This window comes from Thunnus albacares, chromosome 5, assembly GCF_914725855.1.
Source record: "Thunnus albacares chromosome 5, fThuAlb1.1, whole genome shotgun sequence".
Classification (NCBI taxonomy): Eukaryota; Metazoa; Chordata; class Actinopteri; order Scombriformes; family Scombridae; genus Thunnus; species Thunnus albacares.
In genome coordinates, this window is record NC_058110.1 from 33,433,335 (window position 1) to 33,457,934 (window position 24,600).

Below are 24,600 nucleotides of genomic sequence, written 5' to 3' on the forward strand. Positions count from 1 at the left end.
TGAAACTCACTATAAAGCTCCGTAAAGCCGAGAGGAGCTGCAGAACCACGACCAACACATTACACACCGATAGATACTGTGGTGTTATAGACGCTTTAAAGTTAAATAAAGATGGCGGTCGTGGTTAAAAGAAAGCAGTGATCTGCTAGGTAGGAGGTGGAGGGGAGAACATCTGAACAAATGACTGATGCTCTTGTTTTTTCTGGTGGACAGTTTTTAAAATGAAAAGAATGATGATGCAACAGAGCTGCAACAACAAAACAACCTCTGATCAGATCCGTCAGTGTAAATAAAACATAAAGAGTAAAGATAAAACCTGTTCAAATGCAAGGTGCAAAAAAAAAGATAGAAAGTAAACCTTCATTTTCTCTGGTTTCTTATAATAAAACATCCAGATTTTTTTTTGTAATTATGATTAATGAGAAAACATCTCCAGTTTGTTTTCTTTTGTAAATGCGATAGACTTCCACACATGTTCTGTCCTCCAGTAAATTATTTTGGTTACAGTTTATATGATTTGAATATTCTCTTAATCAATTTATTCATCCATAAGAAGGTGGATATTACAGAGCTCCCATCCTGATCAACCAGAACACAGTAAATAAACACCCACAAAGTGAATGTCAGAAGTCGGACTGTCCCTGAACACACCAGCAACATTCACACAGTAACTTAAACAAAAAACCTGAAGTTGATGAAACATTAACAGTCGGATTCTCTCTCAGCGACGAGCTTCCCGATAATGAGCTGAAATATTTATAGTGATGTGTCAGAAGTTGTGATGTCATAACTGAGGTCAAAGTTCATTGAGGTCATAAATTACATAAAGATCAGAACTGCTGGTTTCTATTTGTGGTGGTTTTAAAGAAAGTGTCAGAAAACTGATTAACTCTGTTAATGATTACTGGATGTGTGTGTGTGTGTGTGTGTTTGATTACTCACACACACACACACACACACACACACACACACACACACACAAACACACACACACACACACACACACTGAGAGCTGAGAGGAATTTTTGAAGTGCTGCTTCAACATTGTTGAATTGACGCCTGGAACTAAAAGTCAGCGACGGCTCATAAAGACGTTCAACTATTGACGAAATACAAAAAACACAGAAATGATTGATGACAGTAAATATTAAAGAAATGACACCGACTGAGTTACAGTCAGTTTATCTTGTTTGAACTGAAGTGAAAAGCAGATTTTTACTCGTTTATCTACGGTGCTAGTCAGTTAAATGAACACAGCACAGTTATCAGCAGTAATTCATGTTATTATTAGTGACTTAAGTTACCGTGACGACCACTGAATGAAAGCTGCAATGTTAATATGGAAGAACATGAGACACATTCAGGCTGCTGATAATAACGACACTCGCTGCCAACTGGGTTTGTGCAGCGTTGCCAACTTTCTTTTTAAGATCCATTTAACGCCTTTTTTTTCTCAAAAAAGCAGCTAAAAATCTGGTGAATATTTGGGCAGACCTTAAAGGACACGTTCACAGTTTTTCAAGTGTGTGTTAAAACAACAGTCAGGTGTCCATATGAGCAGTGAAAGAGGTTTTCCTCACTGTAATCATTCCTCCTGTTCATACTGGATATTAAAAGATCCTTCAAATGTGTTTTCAATTTCAGTGATGGAGGATAAAATCCACAGTGTGTCCACACAGTCATTTAAAAGTCTGTGTGAAGCTTCTATTCAGCTTCAGCAGTCTGAGTTAGTCATATCAAGTGGATATCTGACACATTTACAGTCTTTTTAGCATCAAATTCCCTCTTTGTGTTTCCTCGGACAGTGTTTCCCTGTTGAGCTGCAGGTGGAAGTATAGTAACAAAAAGAGGAACTTTGGCACTAAAAAGACTGTAACGTTGAAAGAAGCTTCATATTAGCTTCAGATAAACTTTTAAATGCATTTATATGGACACTTGACTGTTAAGATTCAGTTGAAAAATAGTGAATCCGTCCTTAAACTCCTCAATATTTCTCAGTGAATGAGCACTCGTGTGTCTCTGTGGACTGACTGTGTTCAGTTTGTGGGACGGAGCAGCGTCCAGTGATGACATCACGCTCTGCGTCCTCCCTGCAGGTACGACCAGGCAGCCTCGGGACGGGGAGATCACAGGTGTGGATTACAACTTTGTGTCCATCGAGGAGTTCTTCTCTCTGGAGGAGTCTGGAGCTCTGCTGGAGAGCGGCAAGTTCAAAGGTACGGAAAACAAACGCACCCAGCGGACTGTCCCTTTATTACAACATGTTCAACTCATCATAGTTTGTAGATTTCTTTAATTTGAGGTTCTTTTACACTGTAAAACATCTTGCTGGAAAGATATGTCCATAAAACTCACCAACACTCTCTGAAATTGAATTTTCCAGCAATTATTTTTGTTATCAATTAATCTAATTATTTTCTCGATTAATTGATAAGTCGTTTGGTCAATAAAATGTCAGAAAATGGTGAAAAAGGTTTTGTTTTATCAACAAGCCAAAGACATTCAGTTCATCCTCACAGAAGATTAAAGAAACCAGAAAATATTCACAGTTTAAAAGAATTTTTCTTAGAAAATTACTCAAAATGATTTATCAATTACCAAAATAATTGGCAATTAATATTCTGTCGGGTGACTGATCTAATAATTGGCTAATCGTTGCTAATCGTTGATTAGCTGTGAGTTTTTCTTAAATTGAATTAATTAAAAAAAAAAAAATAATTAAAATCAGCTGCACATCCATCAGATACATTAAAATGCTGCTTTCACATCAACAATAATAATAATAAAACTCAATAATATGATAAAACACTTTTCAATGATCTGCTTTCATTTTTAATCTTTTATCTACATTTTGCTGTTAATTTGACTTAAATAAGATTTTGAATTTAGAATAAAACATCATCGTTCTTCCTCCTGCGGCGTCTAAAACATGAGCGGTGATGTTTTTTACAGCGTGCAGTGTATTTGAAGGGTGATTGACATGGAGGGTTTTTTTAACAGTATTTGGGAGGAAAAGAGGATTTTCTGTCTCTAATCCTTCAGACCTCAAACCTGCCCGTCAGCGGCTCGTTCGCCGTCTCGTCTCGTCTCGCTCTCTCTCTCTCTCTCTTTAACCCACTCTGTGTCTCTCTGTCGGCTTTAATCTGACGGGATTAATGAGACTAAAATAGAAACTGAATTCACACACAAACATTTCTGTGTTCACACTCAACAAAGTGACGAACCATTACTTTATGTTTCTCTTTAATAGACTTTATATAATGATGATTCAGGGATTTGACATATTGTATTATTCACTATAATATTGGTATAATTGTTAATATGATACAATAAAATTTCATATCGTGATAATGGTGATATTCCTACTTGTTGATGTAATGAGGTCAACGGTGGAGGAGTTCATCAGGGTGGTTAAAAACGATCAGACAGTAATATGTGAGAAGAGAAAGACGACTGTAACAACAACAAGGAAGAAGAAGAAGCACCAGAAGTATTTTATGATGTCATCAAGAACATCATTATCACAGAAATACTCATGATGTTATTTAAAGGCCATATCGCCCACCGCTCATGTGATTATATGTGTGTTTTACATCCTCCCCCACAGATCAAGTCTTATATTTAATAGATGTTTTAGTGTTTTTTCTACTGGTGATTCTGCACTTTTTGCATTTTGGGGGAAAAGGATTCAAACTTGTAAATGTGAACAATAATCTACAGTGTCCTAAAAATGACCTAAAATGTTTAAAACTCTGGACATTTTGGTTTAAAACTGCAATTTGGGAGGTTTTTTTTTTTGTCCACAGTAAAATCAATGAATTTACCCAAACAATTAAAAAAAAAAAACCATTAGGCATGGAGAGACGACCTACAGGAAGACATCCCAATAGAAAACAATGAAGAACTAAGAAACACCCACCTGACATTGCTACAGTATAACTGGTTGATGCAAACTTATACTAACTCCAGAAAAGCTAAACAGATATAACAGTAGCGCTATAACTGATATTTGTATTAAATGTGAGAAGGAAAAAGGTACTTTTTTTTTCCATTGTACTTGGCAATGTACAGAAATACAAAAATTCTGTACTCAAAATATTTGACAGATTCAAGTACCCTTCATTCCACAGCTGTTTATATCAGGTTTACATCCGGATAATTTGAAATTTAAAAAGAATTAACGAATATTTGTAGACTTAAGTGTGTTAATGGTGTTTCTCATGGAAAAACACCAGGAGACCAAGTATAAGCAGGTGGTTGTCTGAGATATCATAACTCTCCCTTCAGAGAAAACGACCTATTCCAGAAAACAACAACAACAGTAAATAATATTGTAGAAATATTTCTTCTTTTTTTTTTTACACAAGGTAATGGACTATAAAGCATTATCCTGTGACCCCCAACCAAGACCTGGAATAGTCTGTGGGGGGTGGAGGGTTGACATGTTTGTTCAATGTATGTAATTTTATTACTTGATATTTCTTCGTTATGTTGTGAAAACAATAAAAAGAATGTTGGTATAAAAAACAAAACAAACAAACATTAAATTATTTTTATCATTTTTATTTCTTTATTGAATTATATTTCATTATTGTTTTCCTGTACCACCACCTCAAGAAGAAGCAAAAACGGAGTCAGAAAGTATTTTATTATATCATCAAGAACATCATTATTGCAGAAATCCCCTGAAATATCATATCTAACCCGCCATTAATGTGTTTATATGTCTGTTTTACATCCTCCCCCACAGATCAACTCTTATATTTAACAGATTAAGTGTTTTTTACTGGTGACTCTGCACATGATGATTTGAACTTGTAAATGTGAACAATAATTGATGGTCCTAATAATGACGTTAAATCTTTAAATCTCTGAATATTTTGGTTTAAAGCTGCAATTTGGGAGTTTTTTTTGTCCACAGTAAAATCAATAAATTTATGCAAACAATTTTAAAAAATACATTAATCATTATTTTCCTTTTTTCTGTTTTTTCATTATGTAGTATATCTTATTTCATATTGTTTTTTTATATTTTCTCTTTTATTGTCTTTGTTTTTTTTCACTGTTCTTCAAATCCACACGTATACATATTTTATTGCAATTACTTATTCAACAACAAATAATGTTTTTTTGAGTTTTTGAACTTTAAATCAGTGAGCTTTGACTGTTGTTGGACATTACTTCCTGTCATGTGTTGCTGTTTGGTATTCAGCTCCACCATGATTGTTGTTTTTCCTTTTTCTTCATCCAATCACAGGGAACTACTACGGGACGCCCCGCCCCGTCCACATCGGTCCAGAGAGTCCACCAATCACGTACCAGGAACATCGAAACCTGCTGAGGAACTTCAGGACGAGGAGCAAATCTCTGAGCAACCTGGAGAAAGCTGTGGAGGAAGGAGACAACAGCGAGGAAGACAGCGGACTGTCAGGTAACACACACACACACACACACACACACACACACACCTGGTGACAGCACTTGTTCAGTAATTCATTGTCCTGCATCAATCCTACATGATTCCTTCACAGTTGAAACATGTTTCTGGGGAATATTTTTAAGAGTACAGACTCCTGCTTTTATGTTCATATTGAATTTGTTTTTTTGTTTTTTATTAAAAAAAGAAAAGGACAGAAATCCATACAAACGTTGAAATGTCATTTAAAGGGTTTTTCTTCCTCTTGGTTGAGGTTTTGTGTCCATAAACAAAAGTTGTGATAAAATAAGGAGACTTTTTGAAATGTTTTTCTACTGTTGACTCAGCGTTGGAGTCGCTTCATCTGCATCAAAAGAGCAAAAATAAAGAGTGAAAAAAATAACATAAATACATACAGTCATTAATATAAAGTCACAGTAAACATTTGAATTACCATTAGCCATTATGTTTACGTATCAGGTATTTTTTATGGCATTTTTTGTAAACTACCTGCTAAAAAAAGAAAAGGACAGAAATCCATACAAACGTTGAAATGTCATTTAAAGGGTTTTTCCTTCTTCTTTGTTGATTTAAAAGTCTGTTCACATCCTGTTGGTTCGACCGAGGAAATTATTCCTCTCGTTATTTTATATTTAGAGTCTCAACCAGCTGCCAACATTATATTTTATATGATATAAAAGACAAAATAGAAATTAAATAAATAAATAAAAGTCCACTGCCTTCAACCAGGATTTTACTACTGTAGTTATGTAGTTGTATATAAAATATACAGGAATCAGACTTTGTACAACTTGTTTATTTAATCTTCAATAAAGTTATGAATGCAGGTCTTTTAGTTATGATGATGTTTTTTACTGTTGACTCATCGATGGAGTCGCTTCATCTGCATCAAAAGAGCAAAAATAAAGGATGGAAAAAATAACAAATACATACAGTCATTAATATAAAGTCATAGTAAACATTTGAATTACATGTTTGTATATCAGGTATTTTTTATGGCATTTTTTTGTACATTATTATTCTTATGGAAAGTTGAAAACCAATATAATCAGAATTTGTAATTAAATAGATGATACATATTTATAGATACACTAACTGAGCACTTTATTAGGAACACCTGTGTAATCTAATGTAATCCAACGTAACAACTCTGCAGTAAAAAAATCTGCTTTTATGAAGCTTATATATTTTCAGTGTGTGTGTGTGTGTGTGTGTGTGTGTGTGTGTGTGTGTGTGTGTTTTAACGTTTCACCAGGTGTGTGTTTTTGTGTGACGCTGACGCTCCTCTTTCTCTCTTTCAGCAGGTTCAGCCGGAGCCCCGCCCACCACCCTGCCTCTCAGCCAATCATGGGAGTCGACGGTCGTGACCCGGGAGGGAATAGAGAACGGAGGAGGAAGAGGAGTAGGAAGAGGAAGAGGAGGAGGAGGAGGAGGTCCGCTGCCTGAAAACTGGGAGTTAGCGTTCAGTGATTCAGGAGAGCCGTACTACATCGAGTGAGTAACGAGATCAATTAAAAACATCAATAATCAGATTTTTATCTCATTTTGGTGTCTGATTCTGATCGTTTGTAATATATTAAGTTGATCTGAGGAAACTTTAATAACATTTTAGCTTAAATCGAACATATTTTGAGTGTAGTTTGGTACTTAGTGATGATTTAAAAGCCTCATTATCTGCACCAGTACTCTTTAATTTTAATGGTTGAGTCAGTTTTTGTTAATTTGCAAAGTGAGACGACACCAGATGCTCAGATCAGAAACATCACTGAATGTTTCCTTTATTTATAAAAGCCAATATTTTTCACACAGAGTCAAACCAGGTTCAGAAAACACCAAACTTTAACACGCAGTCAAGTTCTGACTGGTTCCAGTGTTCCTACATTACCCAGGAGTCACTGCGAATGTTTCTGTCTGACCATGGATGAACAGATGATGATGATGATAATGATGATGATGATGATGATGATGATGATGATGATGATGATGATGATGATGATGATGTGTCTCTCCATCAGTCATAACTCAAAGACGACCAGCTGGCTGGATCCTCGCACTCAGAGCAAAGAGACGATTTCCTGTACAGAACGTAAGTCCAAACTGTCACTTCCTGTTTCTGTCTTTTACTTTGTAATCTGCTGCTGAGGATCACAGAGACTCACTTCCTGTTACATTAGATCAGTGGCTCTCAAACCTTCTCACATCAAAGGACCATAATAATTGTTATTGTGTTAATTATAGATGAATTATAGTGAAAATAAATTATTCCCCTTTATGCTGGAGACCCTTGGAAGCCCTTCAAGGCCCCCTGGGGGTCCCAGGAGCCCACATTGAGAACCACTGCCTTAGACTTATTTTGACAGCAGGAGGCAGCACAGACTCACAAACTGCTTCACATCCTGTTGGTTCGACTCAGATTTTACTGCAGTTTATGAAATTATCAGCAAACTTTTCCTCTTGTTATTTTATATTTAGAGTCTCAAACACCTGCCAGCATTTTATTTTATATGATATAAAAGACAAAATAGAAATGAAATAATTAAATAAAAGTCCACTGCCTTCAATCAGGATTTTACTACTGTAGTTTTATATAAAATATACAGGAATCAGACTTTGTACAACTTGTTTATTTAAAAATTAAAGAGTAAGTCTTCAAGTGTGAACCAGTGTTTTATTCTCCGTCCTGTTTCAGTCCCAGAGTTCACCGAGGAGCCCAGTGAGCTGAAGGGTTATTCCATCCACACTCGACTCTCTAAAGGTCCTCGAGGTTTCGGCTTCAACATCGTCGGAGGAAGTCGACCGCGAGAGTTCCTGCAGGTGTACAGCGTCACACCTGGAGGCCCGCCCGCTCTCAACACAGGTACTGATACTGTTTACTGCAAGTATTACTTCATCAGTACTGATATTACAGTTGTTTTTTATGATTGGTTACCTGCAGGGTTCAGTACTGAGACCACATGTTGTACAGAAGCAGACACACTGAGATAAAAACGACAGGAAGCACATGAGGATCGTTTTATGGCCGTCTATGAAGTTACATCATTGTTTTATTGTGTTTATGTAGTTTTAATGGTTGATAGTGTAGAAGTCCATTCATACTCTTCAGGGGTAATATGAGTAATATAATGATATAACAAGATAAACATTGTATGAATGATACGAGTATTAATATAGAAGAATATAGAAATAAATACAGTAAAAATGATATAAAACCAAACATGATACAGACACAGACGCACTCCACATGTGTAAACTATAGACTGTATATAAATATGAACGACGCGTCTCCACTTCCTGCCGCTACGCAAAACTGAAGCCAAAATATCTCCTTTCCGGGAGCGGCCATCTTGCTTTTTTTGACGTCATTTGGAGTCAGAGTATGCGCAGTAGAGTCATGCGGCGGGATGACGGCCCGCGGGATACGCCCCCCTCAGCTGTCCCGCTGCCTGACGGAGGTTTGAGAGCAGCTGTCACTGCTGTTCATGACGTCAGACCCCTCCCCCTTTATATATCGTCAAATAACTAATTAAAAACAAACTTACAAGAAAAATGAGCACTTAGACAAACATCAGCATGATAAGAACTACCTGAAATGACAGAAACCATCTTTGATGTGTACTTTGATTTTTTTAGTTTGGCTCGTGTCCCATCTGCTAACATGGAGGGGGCGGGGCTTATGACCTATACTGCAGCCAGCCACCAGGGGGCGATCATGAAGCTGTCATGACGTCCATCTTTATATACAGTCTATGGTGAACACTAGTAAACAGGCTGCAGTCTGATAACTTTCCAGAGTTGTGAATATTACTGCAGTGTGTTTTTTTAGGATCAGCATTTAAATGCAATCATCTGTTACTCCAACCGGACTGCTGGATCATATTTCATCGTCTCACTTTAAACAACACGACCCCTCAGTGTTTTACACAGGACGGTTTACAGCACAAGTGAAATCTTCACTGATCAAAATGTTGATCAGTGTTTCTGAAAGACCAACGATAAGGACTAAAGAAACCAGAAAACATTCACATTTGAGAAGCTGGAATCAGAGAATTTGGACATTTTCTTCTTAAAATAATGACTCCAAATGATCCATTGATTATTAAAATAGTTGAATTGATTAATCTTTGTAGCGTTTTGTAGAGTTTTCTGTTGATCAGACAAAACAAGACTTTTGAAGACGTCACCTTTGACTCTGAGAAATTATAAAGAGCGTTTTTCACTATTTTTATAGACACATATAGTCAATTTATAGACAAAACTATGAATCAATAATGAAACTTAATGGATAATGAAGATAATTGTTAGTTGGATTGTTGTTACTGTTATAAACAGACAGACTATTCTGATGTGTTTAGTTTATTTTTGTTTTCTTAGAATCTTTTTATTATCATTTTTCCATCTTATAGTTTTTCAAGAGCTTAAAATAAAAATATGAATTTGGAAAAAATCAAAACAAAACAAAAACTCTTCATCGTGCTTTCTTCACTTTCCTCCTACTTTTCTCTCTTTTTACATAATGTTCATATAAATAATGTATATAAATAGAAAAAGGATTCTCATCAACATCAGCGTATCTCAGACTGGCTGCTTCCCAGATATTTTTAAGTGTTTTTGTTATTTTTCATAATTTAAACTCGACGTGATCTGATGTGTTCAGATGTTATAAAACAGAGACAGTTTTAAACAAACATCTCAAATCTGTTCGCTTCTCAGCTCTTTATTTTTTTTCTTTTTTCTCACGGACACAAAACACATGATCTACAGCTAATCCACACACACACACGCACACACACACACACACACACATACACACACACACACACACACACACACACACACTCTCTCTCTAATCTGTCTGACACACAGCCTCCTTTCTCTCCCACACTATCAGACCTGCTCACGTGCATTCAGGATAAATAGTCAGGAATGTAACACACACACACACACACACACACACACACATTTCATAAAATCTCCTGGGAAAACGAGAGCGGAGAGTTTCAACAGGCAGCAGAAAAGACAAGAAATACAAGAAAATCTTGAAGCTGAAAACAATAAAAACAGAAACTGTAATAAACTGGTTAAAAAGACACAAACTAACCAATAATGTGGAGAAACGTACGATGGATCAGACGACATCATCAGAATCTCACTCAGATCCTCAACATCATGTTGTTATGTGATCGTGATTCCTGCTTTTTCTTGTCTGTTGACATTTTTTCTGTTTTAAGCGTTTTTACTGATGCATTTTCATCAAAAACACCTTTGTTAGATTTATGAGAAACACTCTATACACTCATTGACCCAGTTTCAGTCCAGCTGCCTACAATCACCTCCTGCCACTCATCTCAAGTCAAGTCAATTTTATTTGTTCAAATAAGGGAAAAACTCCCCTTTGGAAGAAACCTCGGGAAGAGCAACAGAGGAGGAATCCCTCTCCCACTATGGAATGACAGGAAACAGGTGTTGTGTGTACAGAATAGACCAGTACCAGACCAGTAACACAGACAGCTGGACAGCTGGGTGTGTCGTAACCCTCACTAGGAGTCACCAGAGCTTCAAAAGGTCAAAGAGCCCTCTGGATTTTAAAGGGTGCGTGATTTTTTTTAACCCTTTCATTCATGAATTATAATAACCTCAGTCAGGGTTTTTATTCCTCTTTAGGCATAAAAAAAATATTTGAACGTCATTTTTTTTTAAATACACATTTTTCAAGGAGTTTGTCCAACTTAGTGGACAGATGATTAATTGTCATTTTCTCCAGACATAAAATCAATACTTGGAAATTTTAACAATCATATTACTCCTTAGTTGTTACTTGATGTTACAACATTTTATTTACCTGCAAGAGTCTACTACTATAGAAGGATTGGCAAGATGTTCCTGAGCTGGGGAGCATTTCCGGCCTTCTCCATAATGCAGCAGCAGCATCAGGGAGGCGTCTGATCATCTGCAGCAGGACATCGAGCCCAAACATCCAGCCGGAGTCATAAAGAACTATCTTCAGCTATGAGAAGAACAAGGAGTCCTGCAGCAGATGGTCTCTGGTCTCAACATCATGGAGTCAGTCTGGGATTAACATGAAGAGACAGAAGCAGCTGAAGAAGAACTGCAGCAACTTCTCCAAGACGCAGGAACAAACCGAACTGCTGAGTATCTGAAACACCGAGGAGAACTGCTGCTGGTTTAAAGACGAAGCTGCTCACAGCAACATATTGATTTACTTTAAGTTCCTGCTGTTTGCTCAACTTTGTATGAAATTAACTGATAAATAAAAACTGTTCGTGATATTATTTTTGGAAGCGTCCTCACTTCACTTTTAGTGCCTGAAACCTTTGCACAATACTGATTATATACTGTATCTCTCTCAGCATCGTATTCCTTTCTGTGAGGAAAATAACTACATTTAATCATTATTTCAAAAGTTTATATCTTTATGGATTTAGGAAAATCAAAAGATATAAAATCTAAAAAATGTGATTGCGAGGATAAGGGCGCCGTGTAGATGTGATCATGAGACTAGCATAGACCATAGACTGTATAAAATATGGACGTAGTTACCGTGACGTCGCCCGTTGGTTTCTGAAGAGCGGTTTTGAAGCTCAAAGCGAACCGCTCCGGCCGTCGCCATCTTGGCAGTGCGTGACGCTGCCTAACTCCCAACCAATCAAAAATGGGCAAAGAGGCGAAACAAGATACCTAGCGGCTGGCGGACCTGTCACTCAAAGCAGCCATGTCCTTCATTATGCAGAACTTTACGGCTTAATGAAATTTAAACCTCCCGTACAGTTGTCATGAAAGAGGAGATTAGCTACAGAGACCAAAACCGTTGTTTGTACCAGGCTGTAAACATGTTTATTTCTGCTGTAAAGTTGGACATTTTAACATGGGGGTCTATGGGGATTGACTCGCTTTTGGAGCCTCGAGTGGCCATTCAAGGAACTGCAGTTTTTGGCGCTGTTGCCACTTGGTGTAGACAGCTTGTTAAATATCTTTGTGCTGATTTTCAAAAGTAGTAAAAACAACCAAAGAGCTGCACTGGCCAAACATTTTAATGAACATTTTACTTCATAAAGGCGAGAGACAAAATCAGAATTGAGTATCATTCGTGGTGAAAAATTGGTGGAATTAAAGTATGAAACCCTGCAGGTTGGGGGGTTGTCAGTGTACTCGATGGTACAACAAACGTCCATTAAAGAAAAAGGTTGTGAGTCACTGCGTCAGATGATGATAAACTGACCTGAAGACTGACTGGACTCTCGTGTGTGTGTGTGTCTCTGCAGCCGACATCCTGGTCTACATCAACGACAGCTGTGTGTTGGGTCGCTCTCATAAAGAGGTGGTGGAGATGCTGAAGTCGGTGCCGATGGGTCAGAGCGTGGACGTGGTGCTGAGGAGAGGATACCCGATGCTGTACAACCCCGACGGATGTCCCAAACAGAGTCTGGAGACGGTGCGGAGTTTAATCCGATGTTTCAGTTTATATATGTGTTCTGTATGTTTCTGTATATAAATCATTAACCTTCTAACTCCTCCAGCAGCCACAGACCCCCAGCGAGCCCTCCAACCCCCCCAACCTGAACCGCGGCCTGACGCACCTCACCTACAGCCGCACGCTGGACACCAATGGCAGCATCGCAGGTCAGGAACACGAGTCTCCTTTATATATACCTTCAGATTTTACGTCTTGTAGCTTCGACTTTTTACAAAACGACACAGTTTTTCATCTTTTGTACTGATGATTCAGTCAGGAGAGTTTCATGTTGATCCAAACTGTAGAAGAGAGAACTACTGACATGAGAAACATGAATGAGACTTTTACTACAGGAACCAGGAAGTCCTGAGATAACGCCTCTTTTTTCAAACCTTCCTTGAAAAAATGTCAGTAAAGTCAGCATGTTGCAGCTATCGTCACATTTTAAAACAAATGACTAGATCCCTGCTTGTGTTGTATCCGTCTCAGATGTACGTCGCTTTGGATAAAAACGTCTGCTAAATGAAAAAATGTAAATGTAAAATGCAATAAAATCAAGTAACAGATCTGCTGTTCGCACCAAACTACACCAGCATTTCCAAACATCTCATTATTCTGTTTTATTTCTTCTGAGATGAAAACATGTTTAGTTGAATTCCTACAGAGAATCAAACACACACTTTATTATCTATTGATTTCTAATTTCACTGACAGTTAACTTCCTCGCTCTCTAACGCAGGACTGGCACAAACCCCGCCCTCCTATGCTGCTCAGCCAATGACGAACGGGCTTACAAGCCCGCCGACTCCCACTCCCTCTGAACCCCCAGTGGGTCCACCCCCCCCTCCAGAGAGGACGGCATCCAGTCACAGCAACTCTGACTCCGGTCTTTCCAACCCTGGAACACGAAGGTGAGCTTTAGCGTTAGCATCGTTAGCTACAATAACAGACAATTATTTATAGAGCGCTAACACAACGACTGATCAGAAGTTGAAATTAAACATTTCTAATTTATGTTTCTTCCTCTTCCTCCTGCTTGCAGGTCTTCTCTGATTCGCTACAACAGCAGCACTCTCCCCACCCTCTCCTCCTCCTCCCTCCTCCACCATCAGAGCTCCAAGTCCTCAGAGAGCGACCTGTCTACGTCCACCCTCCCCATCTCCTCCTCCACCCTCCCCATCGCCTCCTCGTCCTCCCACACTCTGTCCAAACTGCCGCTCTCTCAGCCTGAGACGGGCCTCCACCAACCCTCCACCAGCCCCTCTGCCGCTAACACCCCCACCCCTTCCTCCACACCTCCCGGCGCTCCTGTTCAGCGCCCGCCGATGCCCCAGACCTCCGTGTCTCTGACCCCGCCCAGAGACATCCCACCCTGCGGTTTTAATGGGTGCCCCGCCAATCACGCGGCCCCCTCCCCGGCCTCCAGAGGAAACCCGGGGCTGGTGCTGCCGGTCGGGGTGGGGTCGCCCGGGTCGGCCCCCGGCGGGGAGCTTGTGCCGGTGGCCCTCGGGCGCAACGAGGGCGGGGGGCTTGGGTTCAGTGTGACAGCGGGGGGCCAGGGGGGTCAGCTGGCGGTGGTGAGGCGGGTCTGGGATCGAAGGCAGTGCCCCTCCCTGCAGCCGGGGGACGCTATAGTGAAGATCAATGGAGCGGACGTGCAGAGTCTCAGCTTCTCACAGGTCAGAGATTATTATTTACCCAACGTCCAAACAGTCAGGGTCACATGTCAATGCTCCACTCTTATTGGCTAACCAGAATTTAAATCTTCGACTGCGTCTACATGAAGTCGGCTAGATTCTAAAATGCCAACATGCGTCAACAGCAGGAGTTTCAGCTCATTTCTGCAAACACCTCCGTCCATATTAAAACGCCAAAACGGGTAACTCTCCTCCTACTGGGCATGTGTGGAGGACAGACGAGGAAGTCAGCCACAGAAAACCAGCAAAGAAGAAACAGGATATTGTTTCTGTTTCCACTGCGTCTTCCTGACATTTAGTTTATTGTGACCAGATTCCAACAGTTATAGGAGAGAAAGGTGGTAGATAGCTACGATTAACTCTAAACAAGCTGTTAAAGAAGAAAATAAACAGAACAGCACTTGCGTCCGCCATTGTTGTTGTTGTCCTTGTGTTTCTTCTTCTTCCTCTTCCAATGAAACGCTGCACTGCCACCATCTGTTCTATCAGTGATATGACAGTGTTTCTCCACACTACAACACCAAGCCAGCTGGAAGATTTTAGCAGGAAAATTGCCGTGATGTCACTTGTTACACTTATTATGTTGCTGATTATGATTATTATTATTATGAGTATTGCATGAAATATGGAATATGGACGACCATCATGAAGATCTTGGATCACCTCTGGAGCTGAGTGGACAGTGGAACGTGTATTTGACAATCATTAGAGCCACAGTTGTGTCAAAACTCGTCCTCCTTTGAGTCATAACTCAGTCAAATCTGAACCCACGAACATGAAACACATATTTTTAGATTCAGTGTGACTCACACTTCCCGAGAATATCATTATCATCTCTGATGTTGTGAATAAACGTCCATAAATCTGCTAAGACATTCCCTACGACTGCAGAACTTGTCTGAGAATCATCACATTTTAAAGTTTTCTTCAGTAATCCAGTGATAGTCGTCTGTACATCCATGTTACACTGCAGCAGCTGCTAACAGCTGATTCAGCAGACTTTTAATGGGGTCTGTTTGACAAAAATTAAACAAATATAGACAAGTTGTAGCCTACAGCTAACTCGCGGACCCCATGACAGTTATACTTCCTGTTTACATCCCTGAGGCTTTAACCCAACAGCGGACTTTGTTACAGGAGAACACTGTTCATTACCTGTTTACGACCACAAGTTTTTTAAAAAGTGTAACTACAGTCGTCCCCTAACCTTAACCCTGTATATATATTATTGTAGTCATGATGACGAAGGTGGCCTAACTTTAAGGAAGTAGTAACTTCAACCCACCACATGTTTCTTTACAAAGTGATCATTTGAACCCAAACCATCATTTTTCCCTAAACCTAACCCGACCTGAACCACAGCGTCATCACATCATAAAACATTATTACTGTTTAACAGTGATGTGTGTAGTTGGACAGGTGTTGGACAGTCGTTGGACAGGTGTTAGACAGGTGTTGGACGGATGTTGGACGGGTGTTGGACAGGTGTTGGACAGGTGTTGGACAGTAGTTGGACAGATGTTGGACAGGTGTTGGACAGTCGTTGGACAGGTGTTGGACAGGTGTTGGACGGATGTTGGACGGGTGTTAGACAGGTGTTGGACAGTAGTTGGACAGATGTTGGACAGGTGTTAGACAGGTGTTGGACAGGTGTTGGACGGGTGTTGGACAGGTGTTTGACAGTAGTTGGACAGATGTTTGACAGTAGTTGGATAGTAGTTGGACAGGTGTTTGACAGGTGTCAAGGGGGTCGTCCTGTACTTGAGCTGATACAGTAATAACCAGGAGTGTATTTCCTTCCTCAGGTCCAGAGAGTTCTGCAAGAACACACCAAACAGGGAGAAGTGGTACTACTGGTCCTCAGAGGTACGCATATCTGAAAAACTCCAACCCCGTTCGTTGATTATTGACATTATTAGCAACTTAATGAGATTATGAAGCATCAATAAACAAGTCCTGACTGCAGGTTTAAGTCAATTAATCAATTAGTTGCCAACTATTAAATTAATCTGCAGCTATTTTGATAATCAATTAAATGTTTTGAGTCATTTTTTTAGGAAAAAAGTCCAAATTCTCTGATTCCAGCTTCTTAAACGTGAATATTTTCTGGTTTCTTTAGTCTCTATGACAGTAAACTGAATATCTTTGGGTTGTGGACAAAACAAGACATTTAGAGGACGTCAACAACATTTTTCACCGTTTTCTAGCATTTTATAGATCAAACAACTAATCAATTAATCTAGAAAATAATCAACAGATGAATCAATAATGACAATAACAGTCATTTGCAGCTCTAGTTTGGAACTAACAAACTTTCTCGTCTTCCTCTCTCAGGTCCCGTCTCCTCCCCAGTCGTTACTCCTAACCTCTACAAGCCCCTCCCCTCTCCTCACAGCCTCGCCACCCCCTCCTCCCACCCCCCCACTTCAGCCGACTTGCCTTCCCCGTCCACGGGTGCCTTGGTGGGGGGCGTCCCCCCGCTCAGCCAGGCCGGCTTGGCCCTCGAGAGCCCCCAGGAGGGGCACCTACCGGCCACAGGGACCCACCAAGGTAAATGCCCCCCCCCCCCCCCTCCAAGTACCATGTGACTTCTCCTTGTCCTTCATCTCCCATCAATCTGACTCCTCCTTGTCTTCTAGGGGCCCCTCCTGCCCAGACTCCCAACGGGCCCCCGGCCTCGACCCTCATCCAGAGCACCAGCTTCCTGGACTCTGTTCCTGTGACGTTGACGTTAGAGCCACGGGATCTGCTGGGGGTGGAGGAGAGCGCCGGTGGGCCTCCTCCACTCAGAGGAGGTGGGGGAGGAGCTCTGGGTGCAGTCGCCAAAGATGGAAGAGGAGCGAAGGCCGTGGAGGTGGACCTGAGGAGGCGGCCCGGAGAAGGCTTCGGATTCGTCATCGCCTCCCAGGAAGTGACCAATGGAGGTGAGTCCTGATGAATCCAAAGGTTTTATTTTCACTTCCTGTATTCACAGCCAAGCCCAAAAGGTCTAAGGGTGAGGACCTTATTGTTTTTCGTGTTTGTTTGTTTGTTTCTTTCTTTATTATTACTGGACTTCACACCTAAATTTGACCCCTTAAACATGCTCAAAAACTCACCAAATTTGGCACGCACATCAGATCTGGTGAAAAATTTGATAATATGTAAAAATTAACCCCTAATGTGCTCTCTAGCACCACCTATGTAACTAAAATGGCCACCACGACCCGTAGGAATGTCGTAGAGAGATAAAACCCATCAAGACTTTGCCCCAATTTTGGCCCCCGAACAAACGCTATCTCCTCTGAGGGCGTTAATGGTATCGGCTTCAAACTTTAATAGGTGACTTATGACACTGTGCTGAAAAAAAGTTGTTAAAAACCTTGTAATAACTTGAACGGTTTGGATTTAATAAGCCCTGAAAGTTGCAGTGCCACATCACAGCTTACAATGTAAACCAATGGGGAGGCATGAACTTTGTGTCAAACAGAGGCTTCTGACGTCTAAACTATGAGTCTGACCACTTTCAAACCTGTATCAATGGAATCGCAATGAAATTTCCTACTAAAATATGATTTTTAATGTAAGATTTGGCCAAAGTCATGGGATTTATGAGGAGATTTCACAAGAAGCGTACTCTAAAATCCTCCTCTCCAACTGCTCCTGGTGATGTCACTCCCTCAGTGCTGTGAAACATTCCGCAATACACACTCATTATAAAATCACAGGAGGAGCAAGAAAAGACTTTAAAACTCACACTCTAATATCTCAAAAACAATAAAAGATAGAAAAAACATGTAAATTCAAGATTTGTAGGTCAAAGTCTCGTGACTCATTTAAAGTTCAAATGAAGTTTGAATCTAAAACTATGTGGAAGCAGTAAATGTTCAAAAAGGTGTGGGTTCGCTCACACTCTCCATTCAAATATATGAGTATTTTTCTGTGTCCAGCTGCAGTTACTTATTGTCTCTCCACACCTGACAGTACACATGTCAATCAAACTTTTATAAAAAAAGACTTGATGAAAATTAGGAAAATAATTTGTTTTACACACAAACTCATCAAGAGTTTTCAATTTACTCAATGAAATTCAAGTGAATGGGCCAAAACTTGCATGATTTTGATGACACAGGTCTGAGCAAGACAGACATGTCTCAACCTGCAGAAAATTCTCATCCTGTCAATCAAACTTTCAAAATAAAAGCACCAAACTTGTAAGAAATATCCCTCATTTTTAAAAAGTAAATGATCTGATCCTGACGGGCCAGAGCGTGAGGTCCCGACCAACGCTGCTTGCAGCTTAATATTGAAAAGTGTTTTGTCCGATATGTCGTTAAACTGTAAAAATGATCACAATACATCAACATGTAGATCAATCTACTGTTTCATGTATGAAAACACACCAAACTACATGTTAATGTCCACTGAGACAGTGAGAACAGATAAATCATCAGCCGGTTTGTTGGTGTTGTGTCTGTAGTGATCAGTGCAGCCTCTAGAGGACGCCAGCGGGACTCAGGAAATGTTCACAAGCAGCTCTAATGAGTCTCTGGTTGATTAAAGCTTCTGTTTGTTCCAACAATTCAACTGAATTCAGCTGGAAGGAACCAAGAGACCAACAACACAGTCACCTCTCCTCTCTTGTTTCCTTCCTCCTTGTTTCTTCTTCTCTTCTTTCTACTTTTGTCTCATCTCTCCGCTTGTTTCTTCTTTTCTTGTTTCCTCTTTTGTTTCCTTCCTCCTCATTTCCTCTTTTGTTTTGTTTTTTGTGTCATTTCTCCTCATTTCTTCTTCTCTTGTTTCCTCTCTTGCTTCCTCTTTTGTTTTATCTCTCTTCGTTTCTTCTTCTATTGATTCCTCTCCTCGCTTGTTTCCTCTCTTGCTTCCTCTCTTCTTGTTTCCTCTCCTCTCTTGTTTTCTATCGTTTCCTCTACTTGTTTCCTCTCTTGTTTTCTCTCCTTTCTTGTTTCCTTTCCTCTCTGAAGTCCTCTCCTGTTTTCTATTGTTTCCTGTCCTCTCTTATTTCCTCCCCTCTTGTTTCCTCTCTTGTTTCCTCTCCTGAAAGCAGAACAATAATCTCTTGTGTTAACATTCCTCTCCCTCACTTGTGCATGTGTGTGTGTGTGTGTGTGTGTGCGTGTGCGTGTGTGTGTGTGTGTGTGTTAGCTTCTGGTCCATATCTGTCCCCTCCCACCACTATCTGCTCTCACTTGGCCCCGCCCCCTTCTACCAGCTGTCTCTCTCTCTCTCTCTCTAAGACTCAGTCTCGCTCGTCCGCTCTCAGAGGCACAACCTGCCTCACACACAGAGACAGAGAGACAGTCAGACAGAGAGACAGTCAGATAGAGAGACAGACAGGTGGACAGACAGACAGACAAACAGTCAGACAGTCAGACAGACAGACAGGTGGACAGACAGACAGACAGGTGGACAGATAGACAGACAGACAGACAGACAGACAGGTGGACAGTCAGACAGACAGACAGACAGACAGACAGACAGGTGGACAGTCAGGACGGGCTGCAGTAGTTTTTGTTTTTGGTGTTTTGTGGTCTGGACTGTTCAGCATGTTGGAGCGACTGCAGTCAGCTTTGAAAACTGTCAAGGACTCCAAACGTAAGTCAGCGAGTGTGTGTGTGTGTGTGTGTGTGTGTGTGTGTGTGTGTGTGTGTGTGTGTGTGTGTGTGTGTTGATACAGATCAGGGAGAACACAGATACTCTGTTAAAGATTAAATAATCTGTTTTATATTAGATTTGATCCAGTCTGTCTGTGAATACAACATGTAAAGAGTTGTGAGCTCTGTGATCTCCTCTCGTCTGTGAGAGATGAAGGATAAAATTTAAAGTTTAAAGTTCAATCTGAGAAACTCCTCGTGTCCTCTGTCTCATCTCTGCAGCTCCTCAAGTGTTTCAGTCTTCAGCAGATGTTGTTTTCAGTTGTTTTACAGACATTTTTCAGTTTAAACATCTGCACTTCATGTCTGAAGCATCCACTCCGACCTCTGACCTCCTGCTGCAGTATTGTATATACTGTAACTGTACTTCCATTCATCAGAAACACTGTGAACATAATCCAGGCAGAGATTATATAAGTGAACACAAACTATATGTCTAGTAGACAGCGTTGGTCTGGTGGACATTAAAGGTTATTTAGATTAAGATAAAACCCTCAAAAGTCTTTTTAGCGTCCTTGTAGAGCAGCAGCAGCAGAGGGATACGTCCTGGAGATCTGATAATCAATGAATCATTCAAGTCATTTATCAGCAAAAACTTCACTGATGTGAGTTTCTGTGTTTTATATGACGTTAAACAGAATATTTTAGGTTTTGGACTGTTGGTTGAACATCTGAAGACAACATCATGGACATTTTTCACTATTTTTATTCTCTACATAGTGCACTATATTCACTGTCTTTCTACTAACAAAAGCTAAAATGTCTGTGGTGCTTCCAGCTTCTCAAATGTGAATAATGTTCTTGTTTCCTCTGTGACAGTAAACTGAATAACTTTGAGTTGTGGGCTGTTTGTTTGACATTTTAAAATCCAACTAATCTGTTAATTAAGAAAATGATTGTTAGTTTCAGCTCTAAATCATCTCATAAAAAATCTGAAACACGTGATGCTGTAAAAGTGGAATTTCAGCCTGAAAAAACACCTTTTTTCTTTTTTTTTCACTCCCCCGTTTATCATTCCCCGGTCGGTGCTTTATCAGGATGTTTTTCAAATATAAAATGAGGATTTAATGGAGATTTTTGAGAGTTAAATAGATTTCACGGAGCAGGAGGTTTGTTGTCAGAGCAGTTAATAAAAGTTCAAACTAGAAGACATTTAGTTTGTAGATGAGAACCTTTATTCTCCATGTTCAACATATAACTGCTGCTGCAGGATCTACTGAACAGATTAAACATTGAGTGTTAATAATAACGGAGGCGACGACACAGATTCATCTAAACAGAGTGAAGAGATTTCTTACAGAAACCTCACTCAGCATTAAAGGTGCAGTGCAGGTTTTTTGTCTCCCCCTTCTGGCAGTGAGAGTAATTACAACAACACTGACGACGCGTGTTGTAGTCTGCTCTGTTGCTTCTGTTACGACTCTAAAACGGTGGATAAATTGTTTTGAGCGTCACACAACGAATGTAAAATGACTCGTTTCACTATCAGAATTTGATCCGTTCGGTCCGATAACATTTGGAAAGTCTAGAAGAGCCACATGATTAAATTATTTTATCCTAATTCAAGTTAGCAGAGGGCTAACTGGATGCTAGCTGCTCGGCTAGCAGGAGTCTCTGGTGCGCATGTTCACGCTCAGTATGCATCATCCGGCCAGCGTGTGAATGTCAAACTTGACCTCAGATTAAAAACTCTGTATGCTGTGAGATACAGAGATATTTATCTGGTGCTGAAAGGTTTAATCAGCATCGTGTGAATTTGTTTGAATGTAACAGACGTTCATTTATATGTAAAATTCCACAGCGCAGGTTTAACAAACACACTACATATTTACTCTGTGATTGGTTTTATCAGCTGGTATTTAATCTGCAGTAACAGTTTGTCCTTCAGAACGACCGACTCCACTCGACTACTGGAAGGATACATTTTGGTGGAATATTCCTTTAATCCTAAACATTGAGCAGCAGCTCCGCAGGTCATACACGTAAACCCAGAAACAAAAGTCGGAGCGAAACCCAGCTGGTACTCGACTGTCACTGTGTGAAGTTATTGACCTGTAGATTACACACACACACACACACACACACACACACACAACCACACACACACACACACACACACACACAGAGTTTCGATGAGGTAGAAAATATTTCAGACATTCCTGAGAGATGAGGAGGAGGAGGGAGAGAAGGAAAGAAAGAAAGGAGGAAGGACTCAGTCAGATGTGAACACATGGACATGAAACACATATTAATATCATTCAGTGTGATGTATTATTATCTCTGATGTCCATCAACAATAAACCATAAATCCACTGAGAAATCAGAGAAAAATGAGGCTGCAGATGCTTGAGAATCATCACATTATTAAGTTTTCTTCAGTATCTAATGATATTTGTCTGTATATACATGTTAAACTGCAAACAGGAGCTGCTAACAGCTGATTCAGCAGACTATTAATGGAGATTATTTGACATAATGTGAACAAACATGTTGTAAAAACGTGTCTGACAGAGAACTGCAGCACCTACCTGTAGCTGAGATTACAGCAGCACATCTGATGAGCTTTATGGGGTCTCGCTCTCCTGATGGTTTTATTTTTTATGTTGTCATATCGGTTCCCCAAATAGGCTGATATGTTGGTGTGTGTGTGTGTGTGTGTGTGTATGTGTGTGTGTGTGTGTGTGTGTGTGTGTGTGTGTTATATAACAATAAGCCTCAGTGACTCGACCCAGTTGACTGTCTCTGTCTCTGTCCAGATGTGCCGTCTGTTTCCAGCTGTGGCTCTCTCTGTTCAAACACCACAAACCCAAAAAAAAACAAACTCTGTCTGTCCTCATAATGAACACGTTCATACGTTCATGTTCACACCGGCGTCCCTTTAGAATCCGTCCGATTTAAAGGAACAGTCCAACATTTCTCTGTGTGTCCGGTACAGAGAGAGTCTAATCTAATCTGATCTAGTTTAGCATAAAGACTGGAAGCAGAGAGAAACTGCTAGCCTGGCTAGCTAAGTGTGCTAAGCTAAGCTAAGCGAGGATAAACACGTCCCGGACACGTCTATGTTCTGGACACACAGAGATGAAAGTGAGACAGAGGACAAGACGACTTGACGCTAAAATCAGTAAATAAAGTATATTTACTCAAGTACTATACTTAAGTACCATTTTAAGGTACTTTTTTGTACCATGTGATGCTACGTTATACTTCCACTCCACTACATTTCAGAGGGAAATATTGTACTTTCTACTCCACTACATTTATTTGACAGCTTTAGTTACTTTTCAGATGAAGATTTGACACAATGGATAATATAACAAGCTTTTAAAATACAACACATTGTTAAAGATGAAACCAGTGTGGCCCCTTACAAAAACATCAGTGTGTATTTGTGTCTCTTTGTTATGTTTCAGATGTCTTTGAGTTGTTTGTAGTTACACCAAAGAGACATTTCCCCTCACATGGTTTCAAATAAATACCTGTTTAAGGTCCAAAAGAGGTTAAACTTTCCAATATTTCACAAAAAAAGCAAAGATTAAAGAAAAAATCATCCAAATTTATGTAGCAAAACTTTGTTTTTTTATTTTTTCCCAACCAATCTGTCATTTTAAGACCCCTCAGATTGATCATATGAGCCTCACAAAGCAGTTTAAAGTCAAGCAGCTGCAATTATAACATGCTGCTGATGCACTGATTTATCTCTATTAACAATACAAGTATTTCATATATCAGTCACAGCCCCATTTTCTGCAAAATTTGAGTTATTTTACTTTGACACTTAAAGTAAATGTAACTTCTATACTTTTACAGAAGTAGGTTTTTAAATGCAGGACTTTTACTGGTAATGGAGTATTTTTACATTGTGGTATTAATACTTTTACTTAAATAAAAGATGTGAGTACTTCTTCCACCACTGAATAAAGTATTGTAACTAATTGTATGTTGAAGCAGTCAGATGTCAGTTATTCTAGTGTGCGTGTTCAGTTTTAGCACGTTGAATAGGAAATGTTAAACTTTCTAATAATAGAATCTTTAATCCATAATTCAGCAGACCAACCGAGTGGAGCTCTGTGTGTGTGTGTGTGTGTGTGTGTGTGTGTGTGTGTGTGTGTGTGTGTGTCATACTGGAGCGCAGGTGAGTTTATTGTCCTGTGAAATTGGACAGAAATCACTGTGGCTGTGGCTCAGGGGGTAGAGCGGGTCGTCCACTAATCAGAAGGTCGGGGGTTTGATACCCGACTCCTCCAGTCTGCATGTTGAAGTGTCTTTGAGCAAGACACTGAACCCCAAACTGTGATGTGTGAGTGTGTGTGAACGGGTGAGTGAGCATTAGAAACATTGTAA

At 40.0% G+C, this 24,600-nt stretch overlaps 1 protein-coding gene across 9 annotated transcripts in view; it reads left to right on the forward strand.

Annotated features, from left to right (window-relative positions):
* The window catches only part of magixa (MAGI family member, X-linked a), a 66,679-nt gene that overhangs the window by 22,348 nt on the left and 19,731 nt on the right, over positions 1–24,600 (forward strand). For 6 of the 9 annotated variants that reach the window (XM_044350428.1, XM_044350425.1, XM_044350429.1 and 3 more), the window contains 12 exons: positions 2,097–2,216; positions 5,258–5,431; positions 6,739–6,931; positions 7,453–7,523; positions 8,127–8,294; positions 12,718–12,887; positions 12,973–13,075; positions 13,648–13,819; positions 13,951–14,587; positions 16,411–16,472; positions 16,938–17,155; positions 17,245–17,529. In XM_044350428.1, the coding sequence (XP_044206363.1) occupies positions 2,097–2,216; positions 5,258–5,431; positions 6,739–6,931; positions 7,453–7,523; positions 8,127–8,294; positions 12,718–12,887; positions 12,973–13,075; positions 13,648–13,819; positions 13,951–14,587; positions 16,411–16,472; positions 16,938–17,155; positions 17,245–17,529 (2,373 nt within the window). The remainder of the gene's footprint in view (positions 1–2,096; positions 2,217–5,257; positions 5,432–6,738; positions 6,932–7,452; positions 7,524–8,126; positions 8,295–12,717; positions 12,888–12,972; positions 13,076–13,647; positions 13,820–13,950; positions 14,588–16,410; positions 16,473–16,937; positions 17,156–17,244; positions 17,530–24,600) is intronic. The other 3 variants (XM_044350433.1, XM_044350434.1, XM_044350432.1) reach the window with 2 other exon arrangements.